Genomic DNA, 14,317 nt, shown 5'->3' with positions numbered 1-14,317 from the left:
AGGGTTTATCTGTTACCTGTTATGTAACCTGTGCCGTTTTTCCCTTTTTTCAGCTTGAATGGCTGCCCCCATTGCTATGCAGCAGCTTATTTATTTATATATACTTTATTAGTCTTTCTGAAGCAAACGTAATATTTATATAATTATATATTAATTATATACAAATATACAAAATGATTTATTTTTAATGGATGTCAGAATTGACAGTTGGGGTTATTTACTTAACTCCGAATGAAAAAATTCTGGAAAATTTTTGATTTTTTTTTATAAAATTGGACTTTTAAAAAATAACAGATTTTTCGGAATTTATTAAACCCAGAGGATGGAAAAGTCCGAATCAGAATCAGGTTGCATATAAGTCAATGGGAGAAGTCCCAATGATTTTTTGATGTGCGCTGGGTTTTGTGCAATACCCCGAAGTTTTGTAGTTTTCAGGCAAAAAAGCATAAGAAATCAGAGTTTTCAGGTGAAAAATACGAAAAATTTTGAAAATCAGTTTTTTTTTCCCGCAAAGCAAATTTTCTGGAAAATATAAATAATAAGCGTAAAAAACCTGAGCGAATTTGATTGGAGTTTGTAGCAGAAAATGTTGAGATAAAATCGGACTTTGATAAATAACCCCCTTAGCCAAATCCTTGCTCCCTAATGCAAATGGCATTTGGTCTATTATTATCTTGTGCTGGAACTAATCTTTCCAGCATAGAAAATACATTTTAATTTTTTTTCTTATGAGCAGTATGTAATGGTACCTGTCATTAAAAGATATTGAATAATACATTTTCCCTATTTGTGTGGTGAGAGTTTTTCACTTTATGGCTGTAAGCAGCTACAGTATCCCCATCATCTGAGATCAAACCTTAATGTGCATTGTGTTCATTCATTTTGCTAAATAATGTAGTACCATTACCTTCCACTTGCCACTTCATTGCAAATTCTGATTATACGGTGACCATTCATTATGCTGCTGAATGCTATCCATTTAGGTTATGGGAAAACAAACAGTAAATTATTTACATTCTGAATTCTGCCCTTGTCAGGTCAGTCAGACCATGCATAATATATAACGGTTCCATGTTGATTCCGGAAGTTAGCTGCTGGAATATAAAAAGGCAGAATTTATGTACTAACTGGTCACATAACGTGCATTTTGTTGCATCTTATACCTCTTTTTTCTACACCAATTCAATTAGATTCATTAAAAATAAAACCAGCATTGATTGATCTATAAACTAAGCAATTTTGTGCAAGACCAAATACAGTTAAATAGTATTAAGCAAGATCACTTCTCCTTATAACCTACATACGAGTATATAATACATCAATACCCATATATCTCAATATATCAATAACCATGCCACCAGCTATCAGCTTCCCAGTCTACTAAATTAGCATCTGATATGCCCGTGTATGAGATGGAAATGTTCTGATTACACACATTTGACAAACAATGTAGGTGACCTGACATGTTAAGCAGTCTATGCAACCGTGGTGATAAACGCTGCTTTATTCTTCTATATTCTTTTTTATTTGTTTGCTTAATGCAGATTATTCTGCCAACTCTAAACCATTTTATTGTATTAACATTTCTCACCTTAAAATGCCAGTTTGTTTTGCCAGTGCTGTTTCTTCTGTGTTTATTTTTCTTATCTTTATGCTAAAGTATATAGTTTCCTGGCACAGAGGAGCAATGTTGCTACAGAACTGTGATGAAAGAAACAATAGTGTTTTCTGGCTACTGGCACCATTGCAAGTTTCATGGACAGGGTGTAATTTTAATTTTGTTCTGGTCTATAACCTTCTCATTCACATGGTTTCTCAAAAAGGCACTTTTAAATGATGTAAATAAAGAAGCTAGTAGATCCACGATAATTCACATCTTAACACAAAAGGGTTCAGCAGTCGTGGGGGAAATGTACAATTCCCCTTAAAAATAAAGGTTTGAGTAGACTGTGACTGCTGGTGGCCTGCTCATGGATCTATGCCACCATTGTACTATTTCTAAAATATTGCTGAAAGTGCTCTGTGGAATAGTATTCTAATGTCTTGCAATGAAAGACTTAGTGGTACTTTGCCTTTAAATAAATGCAACTTTAGAAAATTTAAAGTACAAATGAATGTTCTACCATTCTTAAGTAACAGGGTTATATGCCTGATTTCTGCATGTGGCTATTGTTTGCTGAATGCATCTGTTGTCCTGTAGGGAATGCGATCCGGCACTGCAGTGAGGAAAAGGGTTGGCTTCCTCCAGAACTCTTCAACTGTACAACCCTTAGCTTCTTGGAACTGAAAACCTTGGTAAGGAGGCGTTTTCTAAAGCAAGCTATACAATTATACCAAAAGCATTGCTCAAGCTTAAGGGGATACTGTCATGGGAAAAAACATTTTTTTCAAAATGAATCAGTTAATAGTGCTGCTCTAGCAGAATTCTGCACTGAAATCCATTTCTCAAAAGAGCAAACAGATGTTTTTATATTCAATTTTAAAATCTGACATAGGGCTAGATATATTGTCAATTTCCCAGCTGCCCCAAGTCATGTGACTTGTGCTCTGATAAACTTCAATCACTCTTTACTGCTGTACTGCAAGTTGGAGTGATATCACCCCCCTCCCTTTCCCCCCCAGCAGCCAAACAAAAGAACAATGGGAAGGTAACCAGATAGCAGCTCCCTAACACAAGATAACAGCTGCCTGGTAGATCTAAGAACAGCACTCAATAGTAAAAACCCATGTCCCACTGAGACACATTCAGTTACATTGAGAAGGAAAAACAGCAGCCTTCCAGAAAGCATTTCTCTCCTAAAGTGCAGGCACAAGTCACATGACCGGGGGCAGCTGGGAAATTGACAAAATGTCTAGCCCCATGTCAGATTTCAAAATTGAATATGAAAAAATCTGTTTGCTCTTTTGAGAAATGGATTTTAGTGCAGAATTCTGCTGGAGCAGCGCTATTAACTGATTCATTTTGGGAAAATTTTTTTTTCCCCATGACAGTATCCCTTTAAATTAGGCACAGCATAGAGCATATTGATAATATTTAATTTGCATTCTGATACCAGTTCTAGTTATCTAGGATTTTATTTGAATTTTAATGCCATTATCAAAAAGGAGCAAGCTCAAAAGACAGCTCAAAGCAGTATTCCAAACTGCAAAGTGAATTTATTATAACAGTGATATGACACTGTTCACTACTATAATAAAGTCACTTTTGCAGTTTGGAAAACCTCTTTGAGCATTTTTTTATATGTTAATTTGTGGTACACGGACACCGTTAATCAGCAGCCTGGATTATTTTTCCGAATATATGGCAGAAACTAGGAGGTATTCAGTCAGTTGTGCACAGTATTAGAATTATTTTCATTATTGTAACTAGTTTAAATGTTTGTACTCAAGATTCCTAAAACAAAGATGTATGGGTCTTTAATTTTAAAAATAATGGTACATTTACAAAAACATAACTTTACATTATTTACAAATGTATATGGAGCATTTTATTTTATAAGTATTTTAGAATACTAATTTGTGGTTACTAATGTGCTTCTAATGTAGCTTTAAGTTTAAATAAAGTAGGCTTTAAACTCACAGACACAATGCTTCAATGGCTCATTCTAAAAATAGTATCAGAACATATTTTAGACTTTAGAGCCATGGATTTCATTTCTAGTACTTTGCCTAGCCTGGCTTCCACATGTAGAGCCAATGAAATGCTGCTGCCTGCTATAGATTAATTCCTATTATCACCATTTGGGGTGCCACACAGGTCCGGACTGAGAATTAAAATGGGCCCTGGCATTTCAAGGAAAACAGAGGCCCAATCAGCCCACACAGAGGCCCAAACAGCCTCCACCAGCCCACTAAATACTGACTTTCTATGGGAACTTATAGCAGCCCCCTCTGGCATTTGCCAGAACCCACAGATTGCCAGTCCGGACCTGGTGTCACAGGTCACAAAAAGCTAATTGGCATACTTTCTACTTATAGTCTATGGTTTAAGGAACAGTGGCCCTTGCTTTTATCAGTGGGAAACAATCCATGGTGGATGGAAGGCATTTTGAATCCTGTAATAGGTAGTGGAAAACAACACCCTTATGTGCCATAACCCTTAAATTTTTCCATTCAGGTGGAAAGCAAAAACTGTTTTCAGCCGTGCTACAATCATCCCTTAAAACTACTACTCCGTATTTCCAATGGGTACATTAAATTAATAAGTTGTTAAACTTAAGTTGTGAAAGCTCTGAAAGGGCCTAAATTCATTTTATTTATAACTTATTTTTTTCCTATGACAGAATGAAAAGCTTCATCGTAATGAGACTACTTTGGATGGCGAAAAGTCAATACACATTGCCAGAGTGCTACAGAATGCCACTAACCATACAAAATCATTCTATGGCAATGATATTAGAACTGGATATCAGATGCTTGTGAAGGTGTTAAAGTATGAGAGCCAACAGCATGGATTTGACCTTGCAGCAACAAGGGATGTAGAATTCAATGAGGTACGTGATGGTACAAACTAAGCTCATTTTATTCATTTTGTATTAAAGTGAAAATATACACACTTTATTGAAAGGCCTGCAAATTATTTTTTTATCATTGCATTCACTGGGTCTACATAATGACTGGCCATACAGATTCTCAGATGCAGTCTTTTTAATCCCATACAGATTCAGATGGTACCACTATGCCTACATGTTAAAATTTAAGCAGTGGGGCGTGAATTACAAACCAAAAGGCCAGCCCTCTGGTTGAAGTCAAATAGGTGTCAAAAGCATGAATTTACTACTTAGTATCAATCCATATGTTCTTTGTATAGATTTCATCTGTTTGTACGAGAAAGGGCTATCTAAAGTAAACAAGCCTTAATTTTGGAGGCCCCACATAAATCACTGACAAAAGGTGTAAGAACTGAGCATAATGTAGATAGAATTCTGATTTGACTGCCTGGGTCTGTGAGTACCTCTCATTCTCTTTAGCAGTTTGAAAGCTCACTCTTCACTGCTAAACAACATAGTGATTTGAAGCCAAGGCAGTGTTGGGTTTCTAGTTTAATAATTAATGTAATCGCTAAACTTGGCTACGGTTAGGCTAAGCTGTCTTAAAGGATTGCCTGTAAGTAATGCAATTTGTAACCAGAAGATTCATCATATGAGAGATGAAAGACCCAGACCTGAAAATAACTTTCACAAAAATATCACACACTTTTCTAAGGAAATAAGACATAAGAATAATATGATCTGGAAAAATCCATTTAATGCCTCTTTCTTTTCCATTTATTAAAATGTAATATGTAATATTTAGAAAAGGTATTTATGCAGTATAATCTGTTGTTCAGCATTGTGTGTTATGAGCTATGACAAAAGGTTAGCCACTACCACTGGAGAAAAGGTTTTTGGCATACTATATCCAAGTCCTACAGCTAACTTTTCTCTGTATCCCACAGAATGTGATATATGCTGGCAGTGCCATATTAGATCACAAGAACAAACACCATTGGGAACAGATCCAAAGAACAGAGGCTGGCACTGCTCATCTCCTCAAGCACTATGAAGATTATGCTAATAATGTGGCCAGAAACATGAAGAAGACTTACATGAAGCCTTTTGTTATTGTTGCACCAAATATAAGTAGGTGTTGGTATCAGCAGGTTTTATGTTAATCACTGGCTGTTTAATAAGCACTGATGTTTTCCTATGAGAGAGCTGTAAAGCAGGGAAATATGCAAGCATACTCAACCAGGTCTGGATTAGGATTCACAATATGCCATGGCATTCCAAGCACACAGAGGCCCAAGCAGCCCCCCACAACCCAATAAATAGTGTATATGGCAATTTACAGCAGCTCCTCTGGCATTTGCCAGAACCCACAGATTGCCAGTCTGGGCCTGCACTCAACCATACTGCAGGGCATTAGGAAATGAATCAATCTGAATCTTGTGTAGAAATTACTATAATGATGTACAGGTATAACAGCTATAACTTTAGAAACAGTCTACACTGTAGTGTATTATTTATTAAGACGTTATTATGTAAATGTTTATAAGATCTACCTTTCAAAAAAAATATTTTTTACCCCAGTTTGTGTGCATAATGATTTAAGCAGGGTTTTACAGGGTCGAACTGGGCCTACGGGACTCCAGGGGAAAAAACCCTGTGTGTCCCGGCCCTTGTGGGACCTGCTGACCAAGGTCTGGTCCCTGCTCTGAACTTTGGGTCCAATTGTTGACACAGTAGAAAGTAAGGAAGTAAAAGGCAAGGGCAGGTGCTCGTATGTAAAAAGTTGTCTCTGTCCAAATATTTATGGACCCAACTGTATTATTAACTAATAACTACAACTTTACAAGCAATTGTAAATCTCTTGGATTACAAGATGCAGAAAATTATAGGTATTTTTGCATAAATCTGTCTTTCTTTCTTCCATTATACTGTATATCCAGCACAAAGTCTGGAAGATGTACAATTGTGGCATCCTCTAATAGTATCCTCCTATAAATAATGAATGCTGCAGTAAATTCCATTCATTGGCCCTCTGTGACTCAGGAAGCTTTTAAAGCATTACTCCTGAGTATTGTTCTTCTATTACAAATAAACATGAAGTGCAAGTACCGGGTGTAGTTCACGCGAGGAGATTCGGGGAGATTGTCGCCTGGCGACTAATCGCCTCTTCTTCTGGGCGACAATCTCCCCGAACTGCCTTTGCGTGTCTTCCCACCCGCTATAATGAAAAGTCACCTGCACTAAAGCACACGCGGCGATGCGTTTTCCAAAGTCGTCCGAAGTTGCCGCGTGTGCTTTAGCACAGGCGACTTTTCATTATAGCGGGTGGGAAGACACGTGAATGCAGTTCGGGGAGATTGTCGCCCAGAAGAAGAGGCGATTAGTCGCCAGGCAACAAAATCTCCACGAATCTCCTCGTGTGAACTAACCCATAAAGAGGCCCTGACCAATAAAACTTTTCTGTCTACCTATGCTGGGAAAAGCTATTTTTTAAAAAAAATGTTTTGTATTTCACATGTTATCAGCTAAATTCTCTTTTCTTTTCAACAGTCATTGCTGTAGACATATTTGACAAAGCTAATTTCACTGGAGCCAAAGTCCCTGAATTTAATGAGATACGTGATTATCCAAAAGATTTGGAGTCTTCTGTGCTGTTCCCAGATACTTTGTTTAAACCTCCTGAAAGAAATGGTAAGGTTGTTTGGCTATATTTCCAGAATGGCAAAAGTCGTCTATTGTATCCATGGCCATGTTACACATATCCAGGCTATCTTACAGATGATTTGCTGCCAACAGTAAAAATAGCATTGTTTTTTTCTCAGCATCTTAGGTCATGCCTAGTACCTGTATCTGTAGAAAAAGCATAACAACATCTTCCTAGCTTCTGTATGGAAGCATAAATTGAAATGTAATTTTGGTCCTTTTAAGGGGATTTTCTTCTTTACCTAGGATCACGTTTCTAACAATCCTGGGCTGCCATGCTAGGCTTCAGTCTATTGTCATCCTGTGTTTTCTTCTAATTGGAGAATATTGAAATTGAATACGTTAAAAATTAGTTAACATTAAAATAAAGTTTGTCATTTTAATTTAATCATTACAATCATTATCATGTTCTTGATCATTAGTAAACATATATCCACCCTGATTGCCCTTACCCTTAAACAGCAAAATTCTAAGTCCTTTAAATAGCAATTGCTTTACTAATGTTTCACATGTATGGGATATTTACGTTTCCAAGCAGTTAGTCCTACTGACTTATTATTTTATTCTATGGGCTACTGAGGCGGCATTAAGTCACTATTAGGCACTCCAGATGGAGCCAAATTAAAAGCTTCCCTACATCATGTTGATGAAAGTTTTAGCTATGCCTCTCCTGGAGCTCTTAATGGTTTAAGCCTTAATAATAGCAATCTTACTTAGGAATTTAACTCCTGAAATGGAATAACCAAAGGCAAGTACGATTTGGCACACACATAGAAAAAGAAACCTCCTACAGAAGTGCTTATGGGTGAAGGAAGCTTGTGACATATTCTAATAAAAACTTGCCTGCAGTATTGCTCTCTAACAAATGGTGTGACATATCATTTGAAAAAATGCTGCTCAACTACTGTCCTAGCCACAGATAAATAACTATGCCAGAAGATCAACAGATTTAAAATGTGATTCTTACGGCTGTTCATTTTCAGCTGAACATCATGAGTCATAACATGTAATTGCTTTTTTAAAGGACAGGCATGCTGTCTAATAATTTCATTGGCATTCTTCCCATCCCTCTATCATTCACCTGCTACATGCAGCCCAGAGCGGTATTGCAAGACACTGGAAATGCCCCATTATGCACTGTTACAAGGATGCCACTATTAAAACTGCATATACCCTTGTCAGTACTTTATTATTCTTTGTGGCTGACCAACAGATGAACAGTGCAGAATTAGAAATTGCTAAAAACAAAAAAAAACTGGTTGTTGTAGTTTGGCTATTTTTGCAAAATGTTGGAAATGTGGCCATTAGTATATCACAGATCTGAATTTCTAACTACAGTAGTAGTGAAAACAGGTTGTTGTTCATGTCTCTGTGATTTTTAGGTCTGTAGTGAATGAATGTACAGCAGAGCATATATTGATGCATTTCATTAAAGGTTCCTTAAATAAGCAATTATAGTGTATTAAGAAAGTTTACTTTATTCCCAGAACATGTTTTTCTCCATTTATATATTGCTAAAAAAAGCATTGTGCCATAAAGGCCATATAATGTTCAGTTATGGGTATTCCCTTTCCTATAAACTGCAAATCCCCATCACAATTGGGGTGGGGGACTAACCGTTCTTTCAAGATTATTCTGACAAAGGAACCACAAATATTAATGGGCCTTATTTATCAAAATCCGAATATTTAAATAAAAAAGTCTGACCAAACTAGAATCCACGATTGTTCCTTATTTATTAAAAGAGCACAATTAAATTGGATCGGGGACAAAAGCGAAAACCTGAATCGTACGGTTTTTTTTCAGATTTTTCAGAATATTGCCCAAAAACTTTAATGTAGGATAGGGACCTCTCCCATTGACAATCTCAGCAGGTCTGAGATGCCGTATTTTCGAATTCAGACTTTTTCCATCCTTGGGGTATAATAAATCTCAAAAATTCAAAAATTTTAGTTTTTGGCATTTTTGCTTTAATAAATAACCCCCTGGTAGTACAGTTGTGGTTATAACATATGGTACCAGCATCTTATTGCATCAACACTGCACCTCCTTTCTCCTTTCCTGTTTATTGTTATACAATGTAAATAATCAAATCGCGGCAAATAAAAAACTTTCTTTTTCACATAGTTCTACCAACCTTCAAGCCATCGAACCAGAAAATTTCTAGTGACAATGATGAGTTTGATCCCAACTTGTCAAAGAGGAAAAAGAGACAACCAGATCCATCATCCCAGTATGCAGTAGCCATGGTGATAGTGTACCGTTCCCTAGGGCAGTTACTACCAGAGAACTATGACCCTGACCGTAGGAGTATGAGGTACTGTGAGGGATTTCCTCCTTGTGACTTTACTTACTTTGCAATATTTTTACCACTGGAAATGAATTGTTTAACGTTTTACAGGCATGTCATTTGTGATTGTTTAGCAGAGCTGCCTTAGGTTGCATGTGCAATAGTTGCATTTTGGTTAAATAACCTTTCTTTTAGATTTACAGATATTTTCCCATTACAAGTGGCCTATATTATACATACGTATATATGTGAATATAGCACATAGATAGTTGCAGTAATAGAAATGCAGAAACAAGAATTTGAATGATGTTCAACATTTCTTTGCTTGTAGGGTCCCCAATCGGCCAATAATAAATACTCCTATTGTAAGCACTACTGTCCATAATGAAGGTGAACCACTGCCTACTCAGTTGGAAAAGTCAATAATACTGGAATATACTATGCTGGAAACTGAAGAGAGAACTAAACCTGTATGTGTATTCTGGAACCATTCAATCATGTGAGTATATATATAGTATAAGTATATGTATTCACACATATTCATGATGTTACAGTGTATCTTTATGACACTACAAATACTTAAACAACAAATGTTTATTGCTCAAATACAGTGAGGTCCAGCTTTTATGTAGTGGGCCAAATCACACAGATCATAATACACATGCAGAGATGTTGTATGAAGGCCTGGCCAGGCCTTAGATTATACAAATCTCTTGGAGTGCTACATCTAATATATTTTATATATCTATATTTTATGTATGTTCTCTTGTCTTACAATTTGTCATTGTCCTTCCCTTATAGAGCTGGAGGCAGCGGTGCCTGGTCTTCCAAAGGCTGTGAGCTTATTTCAAGGAACAAGAGTCATGTGACTTGTCAGTGTAATCACATGACCAGTTTTGCTGTGTTGATGGACATTTCCAAAAGAGAAGTAAGTTTCCGTGATTAATGGAGATTAAAACATGTAAAATGTGTAGTGTTTTCTAGTATATATAAATGATAGTAATAATGATGGTTCTTGTATGTATGTTTCATTATTTTTCATATTTTCCCAACAGAGTGGTGAAGTGCTTCCACTGAAGGTCATCACTTACACGTCGGTGGCTGTCTCCCTAGTGGCTCTGCTTCTGACATTTATCCTGCTGGTTATAATTAGAACCTTGCGTTCAAACATTCACAACATTCACAAAAACTTAGTGGCTGCTCTCTTCTTTTCCGAACTGGTCTTTCTCATTGGAATCAATCAGACTGAAAATCCAGTAAGTTGATCAATAGATGGTTCGTTGATGGGATGGTCTGGTGTGGGTCTTTACCTAGTCACCGAACAGACAGTATAGTCACTATAGGTTTTCCCTGCTTTGCTAGAACAGTGAGGTTAACAGGACCAAAAGCCACTTTGTTGAGGCCCTGCTTCTTTTCAATGGCTTAAAGGGATACTGTCATGGGAAAACACATCAGTTAATAGTGCTGCTCCAGCAGACTTCTGCACTGAAATCCAATTCTCAAAAGAGCAAACAGATTTTTTTATATTTAATTCTGACATGGGGCGGAACTACTTTCTGGCAGGCTGTTTTTTCTCCTACTTAATGTAACTGAATCAGTCTCAGTGGGACTTGGCTTTTACTATTGAGTGTTGTTCTTAAGCTGGCCATAGATGTAAAGATTTTTAAAAGATCCTATCGTCATCGTGAACCCACGATTATCTCGAAACGATCGTACGATTGTACGAATTGTCCATCAACTAAAAAGACCATTTGCCAGGAAAACAGAGGCCTGCTTGGCCCTGCAAACATAGATAGATTGCACTGGGACCGATAAAGATGTCATAAGATGTACGATCGTTCGAATCCCACTATCTTCCTGATAATTTCGAAGGATTGGTCGGACTTCGGTCGTTCGGCAAGAAAAATCTTTGCGTCTATGGGGAGCTTTAGATCTACCAGGGAGCTGTTATCTTGTGTTAGGGAGCTACTATCTGGTTACCTTCCCATTGTTCTTTTGTTAGGCTGCTGGGGTTGAAAGGTAGGGGGTGCAGGGGGAGCACAAGTCAAATGACTGGGGGCAGCTGGTAAACTGGCAATATATCTAGCCCCATGTCAGATTTCAAAACTGAATATAAAAAAATCTGTTTGTGTTTTTGAAAAATGGATTTCAGTGCAGAATTCTGCTGGAGCAGCACTATTAACTGATACGTTTTGAAAAAAACATGTTTTCTCATGACAGTATCCCTTTAAACACTCTAAATGGTCAAAGCTTTCAATAAGAAAAAAAATCTGATTAAAAAATTATAATTCAATTATAGATTCTCTCATAGATTTCAGTAGAGTTTTCATGTGTTAAACAATGCAATAACCTTTTCTCATAAAAATCGAACCTGGGCCTATGTTTCATAACACTTGTCGATTTCCCAGCATTCTCTATTACATGATGCTTTGATTTCTTTTTATGTTCCAGCAATACATCTCCAAATTGCACATTTAACTTTCTGTTCTATACACATCTCTAACTGAGACTTGTTTATACCTTCTTTTGTAATTTTGTAAAACCTTATATACATACACACAGCTGGGTTTTATTCTGAAAAGTCAAAATGCTATCATTAGTCTGGCTTGCAACCTGATTAATGTTCTGGGTACCTTCACCAGAACCACTGCCTGATACGCACTGATGCACCCAGGAGAGGGATGAATTCCACAGCCAAAATAATTCATGGCTGCTTGGCTACAAACCTTCTAGCAAACAATAATGGTTTAGGGAGTGACCACAATCTCCCTTGGAATTCCATGAACATAGATGATTTATTGTACGTTTGCTTAATTTCACATAATTTTTTCAGCTTGTTTGTTAGTGAGTATAACAGGTTCTGTTTTAATTAAACAAAGCAATTGCAATGATTTTTGGAATGATTATATTTTTGTCTTCCCTGTAGTTTGTGTGTACAGTGATAGCCATCCTCCTCCATTATTTCTATATGAGCACCTTTGCCTGGATGTTTGTGGAAGGACTTCATATCTACCGCATGCTAACAGAAGTGAGGAACATCAATTCAGGCCACATGAGGTTTTACTATGTTGTTGGATATGGAATCCCTGCCATAATTACAGGTACAGTATTAAAGTCCACATCTGTAGCTTTCTCCTATGTTATGAAGCTATATTCCCTGCCATACACATTTTGGATGGTCATTAAATAAAATCCTGCTTTTTATTTGCAATTAAATTGTCAGTATATGGACTTCTCATTTTGATTTACAGGATTAGCTGTAGGCCTGGATCCTCAGGGATATGGGAACCCTGATTTCTGCTGGCTGTCTGTACATGATACACTAATCTGGAGCTTTGCTGGGCCCATTGCCATAGTGGTAACTGTAAGTACTAACCTTTCTTTGCAGAGTCCTTTAAAATAACAATTGGTAAATCGAAAATAACCACGAAATATATACTAAAGTCACACTGGGTCAATTCACTTGTGTATTAAACACAGAAACGACTAAAAACAACAGTGACATATAATCAAAACTATTGCCTAGAAAGGTGGATAAATGTGTTTTATATAGGATAATACTTCCTGTGGGGCTTCTGGTCCCACTGGATTGAATGATTAAAGCTGTCGATAGACGCGAAGATATAGTCGTACAAAACAATGATCATTCTATTGAAAGAAACAATCGTTTGTCGTACATAGAATAAAATCTGCACATCTCAGCTTTAGCCATTAATCTGTGGTATAAACATTTAGGAATTGTTCTTTTATATTTCTCAGGCCTGCAATGTAATGCAAATTTTCATTTAATAAATAAAAGGACAAGTACCTTCAATAATTCCCCCCACACACTGATCATATACATGTGGCCGCTGATTTGTCTTAGTTCTAATACTTTCATTAAAGGGTTAAAAGTCATCACGCTGTAACAATACTACAAATAAAACCCTTTTACCATTATATGCTTTACATCTATTTTGGTTTTGAAATAACTGTTAAAAATGTAAATGTGTGTATATTGATGGGCATGTACTGAAAGAGGAAATACTTGTATTAATGGCTAAAATATTTTCTTTCTAGATAAACACAATCATATTCATATTGGCGATAAGGGCATCCTGTGGACGGAGGCAACGGACATTTGAGAAATCTGGCGTTCTGTGAGTTTTGACAACATTTTACAAACTCTCTAAGCTGAGGAACTATAATGCAGATCAGAGCTCTCTCTCTTTCTCTATATATACATAAAATGTAAATTGACTGGGGGCATGCAAACGGAGTGCTTCATTTTCCGAAGTCGTCTGAAGGTTCCTCGTGAGGCAATTACAGACGACTTCAGAAAACGAAAACGTTCCGTGTGGCTGCCCCCAAACAATTTACATTTTAGCCGGCAGAAGGCAGATCCAGGAGATTAGTCGCCGTGAAAAAGAGATTTGTCGCCTTGCGACTAACCCCCTCCGATTTCTGCCCGTGTGGCCAGACCGTTAAAAGCAAAGGCTAGTTTCACCAATTCTACAACCTCACAGTTTCCTCTACTGTAAAGTTTGATTGTGAAGAGAATTATAAAATCTTGTAGGTATTAACAGTGTGCATTAGTTTAGTATTGCAATTGCTATCATCATTTATACAAAACATTTTTTTTTATTTTTAGCTCCCTGCTGAGAACAGCCTTCCTGCTCCTCCTCCTGATCAGTGCCACATGGTTCCTGGGTCTTATGGCAGTAAACAGTGATGTCATGACATTCCATTATCTCTTTGCCATCTTCAGCTGCTTACAGGTAACTTGTTCTAATCAGGATTTTACAGCTCCCATTCAGATGAATGCCTCTCACCATATAACAGGTGGCAGAGAGAT

General features: G+C 37.0%; 1 protein-coding gene across 7 annotated transcripts in view; it reads left to right on the top strand.

The window, feature by feature from the left end:
• celsr1.S (cadherin EGF LAG seven-pass G-type receptor 1 S homeolog) overlaps positions 1-14,317 on the top strand; it is a 96,469-nt gene that overhangs the window by 75,313 nt on the left and 6,839 nt on the right. For all 7 annotated transcript variants that reach the window (XM_041588505.1, XM_041588506.1, XM_018255794.2 and 4 more), the window contains exons 17-28: positions 2,201-2,295; positions 4,284-4,493; positions 5,438-5,621; positions 7,041-7,181; positions 9,321-9,510; positions 9,815-9,982; positions 10,285-10,411; positions 10,539-10,739; positions 12,410-12,584; positions 12,735-12,847; positions 13,543-13,622; positions 14,114-14,240. In XM_041588505.1, the coding sequence (XP_041444439.1) occupies positions 2,201-2,295; positions 4,284-4,493; positions 5,438-5,621; positions 7,041-7,181; positions 9,321-9,510; positions 9,815-9,982; positions 10,285-10,411; positions 10,539-10,739; positions 12,410-12,584; positions 12,735-12,847; positions 13,543-13,622; positions 14,114-14,240 (1,811 nt within the window). The remainder of the gene's footprint in view (positions 1-2,200; positions 2,296-4,283; positions 4,494-5,437; positions 5,622-7,040; positions 7,182-9,320; positions 9,511-9,814; positions 9,983-10,284; positions 10,412-10,538; positions 10,740-12,409; positions 12,585-12,734; positions 12,848-13,542; positions 13,623-14,113; positions 14,241-14,317) is intronic.

The sequence above is a fragment of the Xenopus laevis genome, chromosome 3S (genome assembly GCF_017654675.1).
Source record: "Xenopus laevis strain J_2021 chromosome 3S, Xenopus_laevis_v10.1, whole genome shotgun sequence".
NCBI classification, from domain to species: Eukaryota; Metazoa; Chordata; class Amphibia; order Anura; family Pipidae; genus Xenopus; species Xenopus laevis.
Note: the sequence above shows the minus strand (reverse complement) of the source record. Positions and strands in the feature narration are given on the sequence as shown.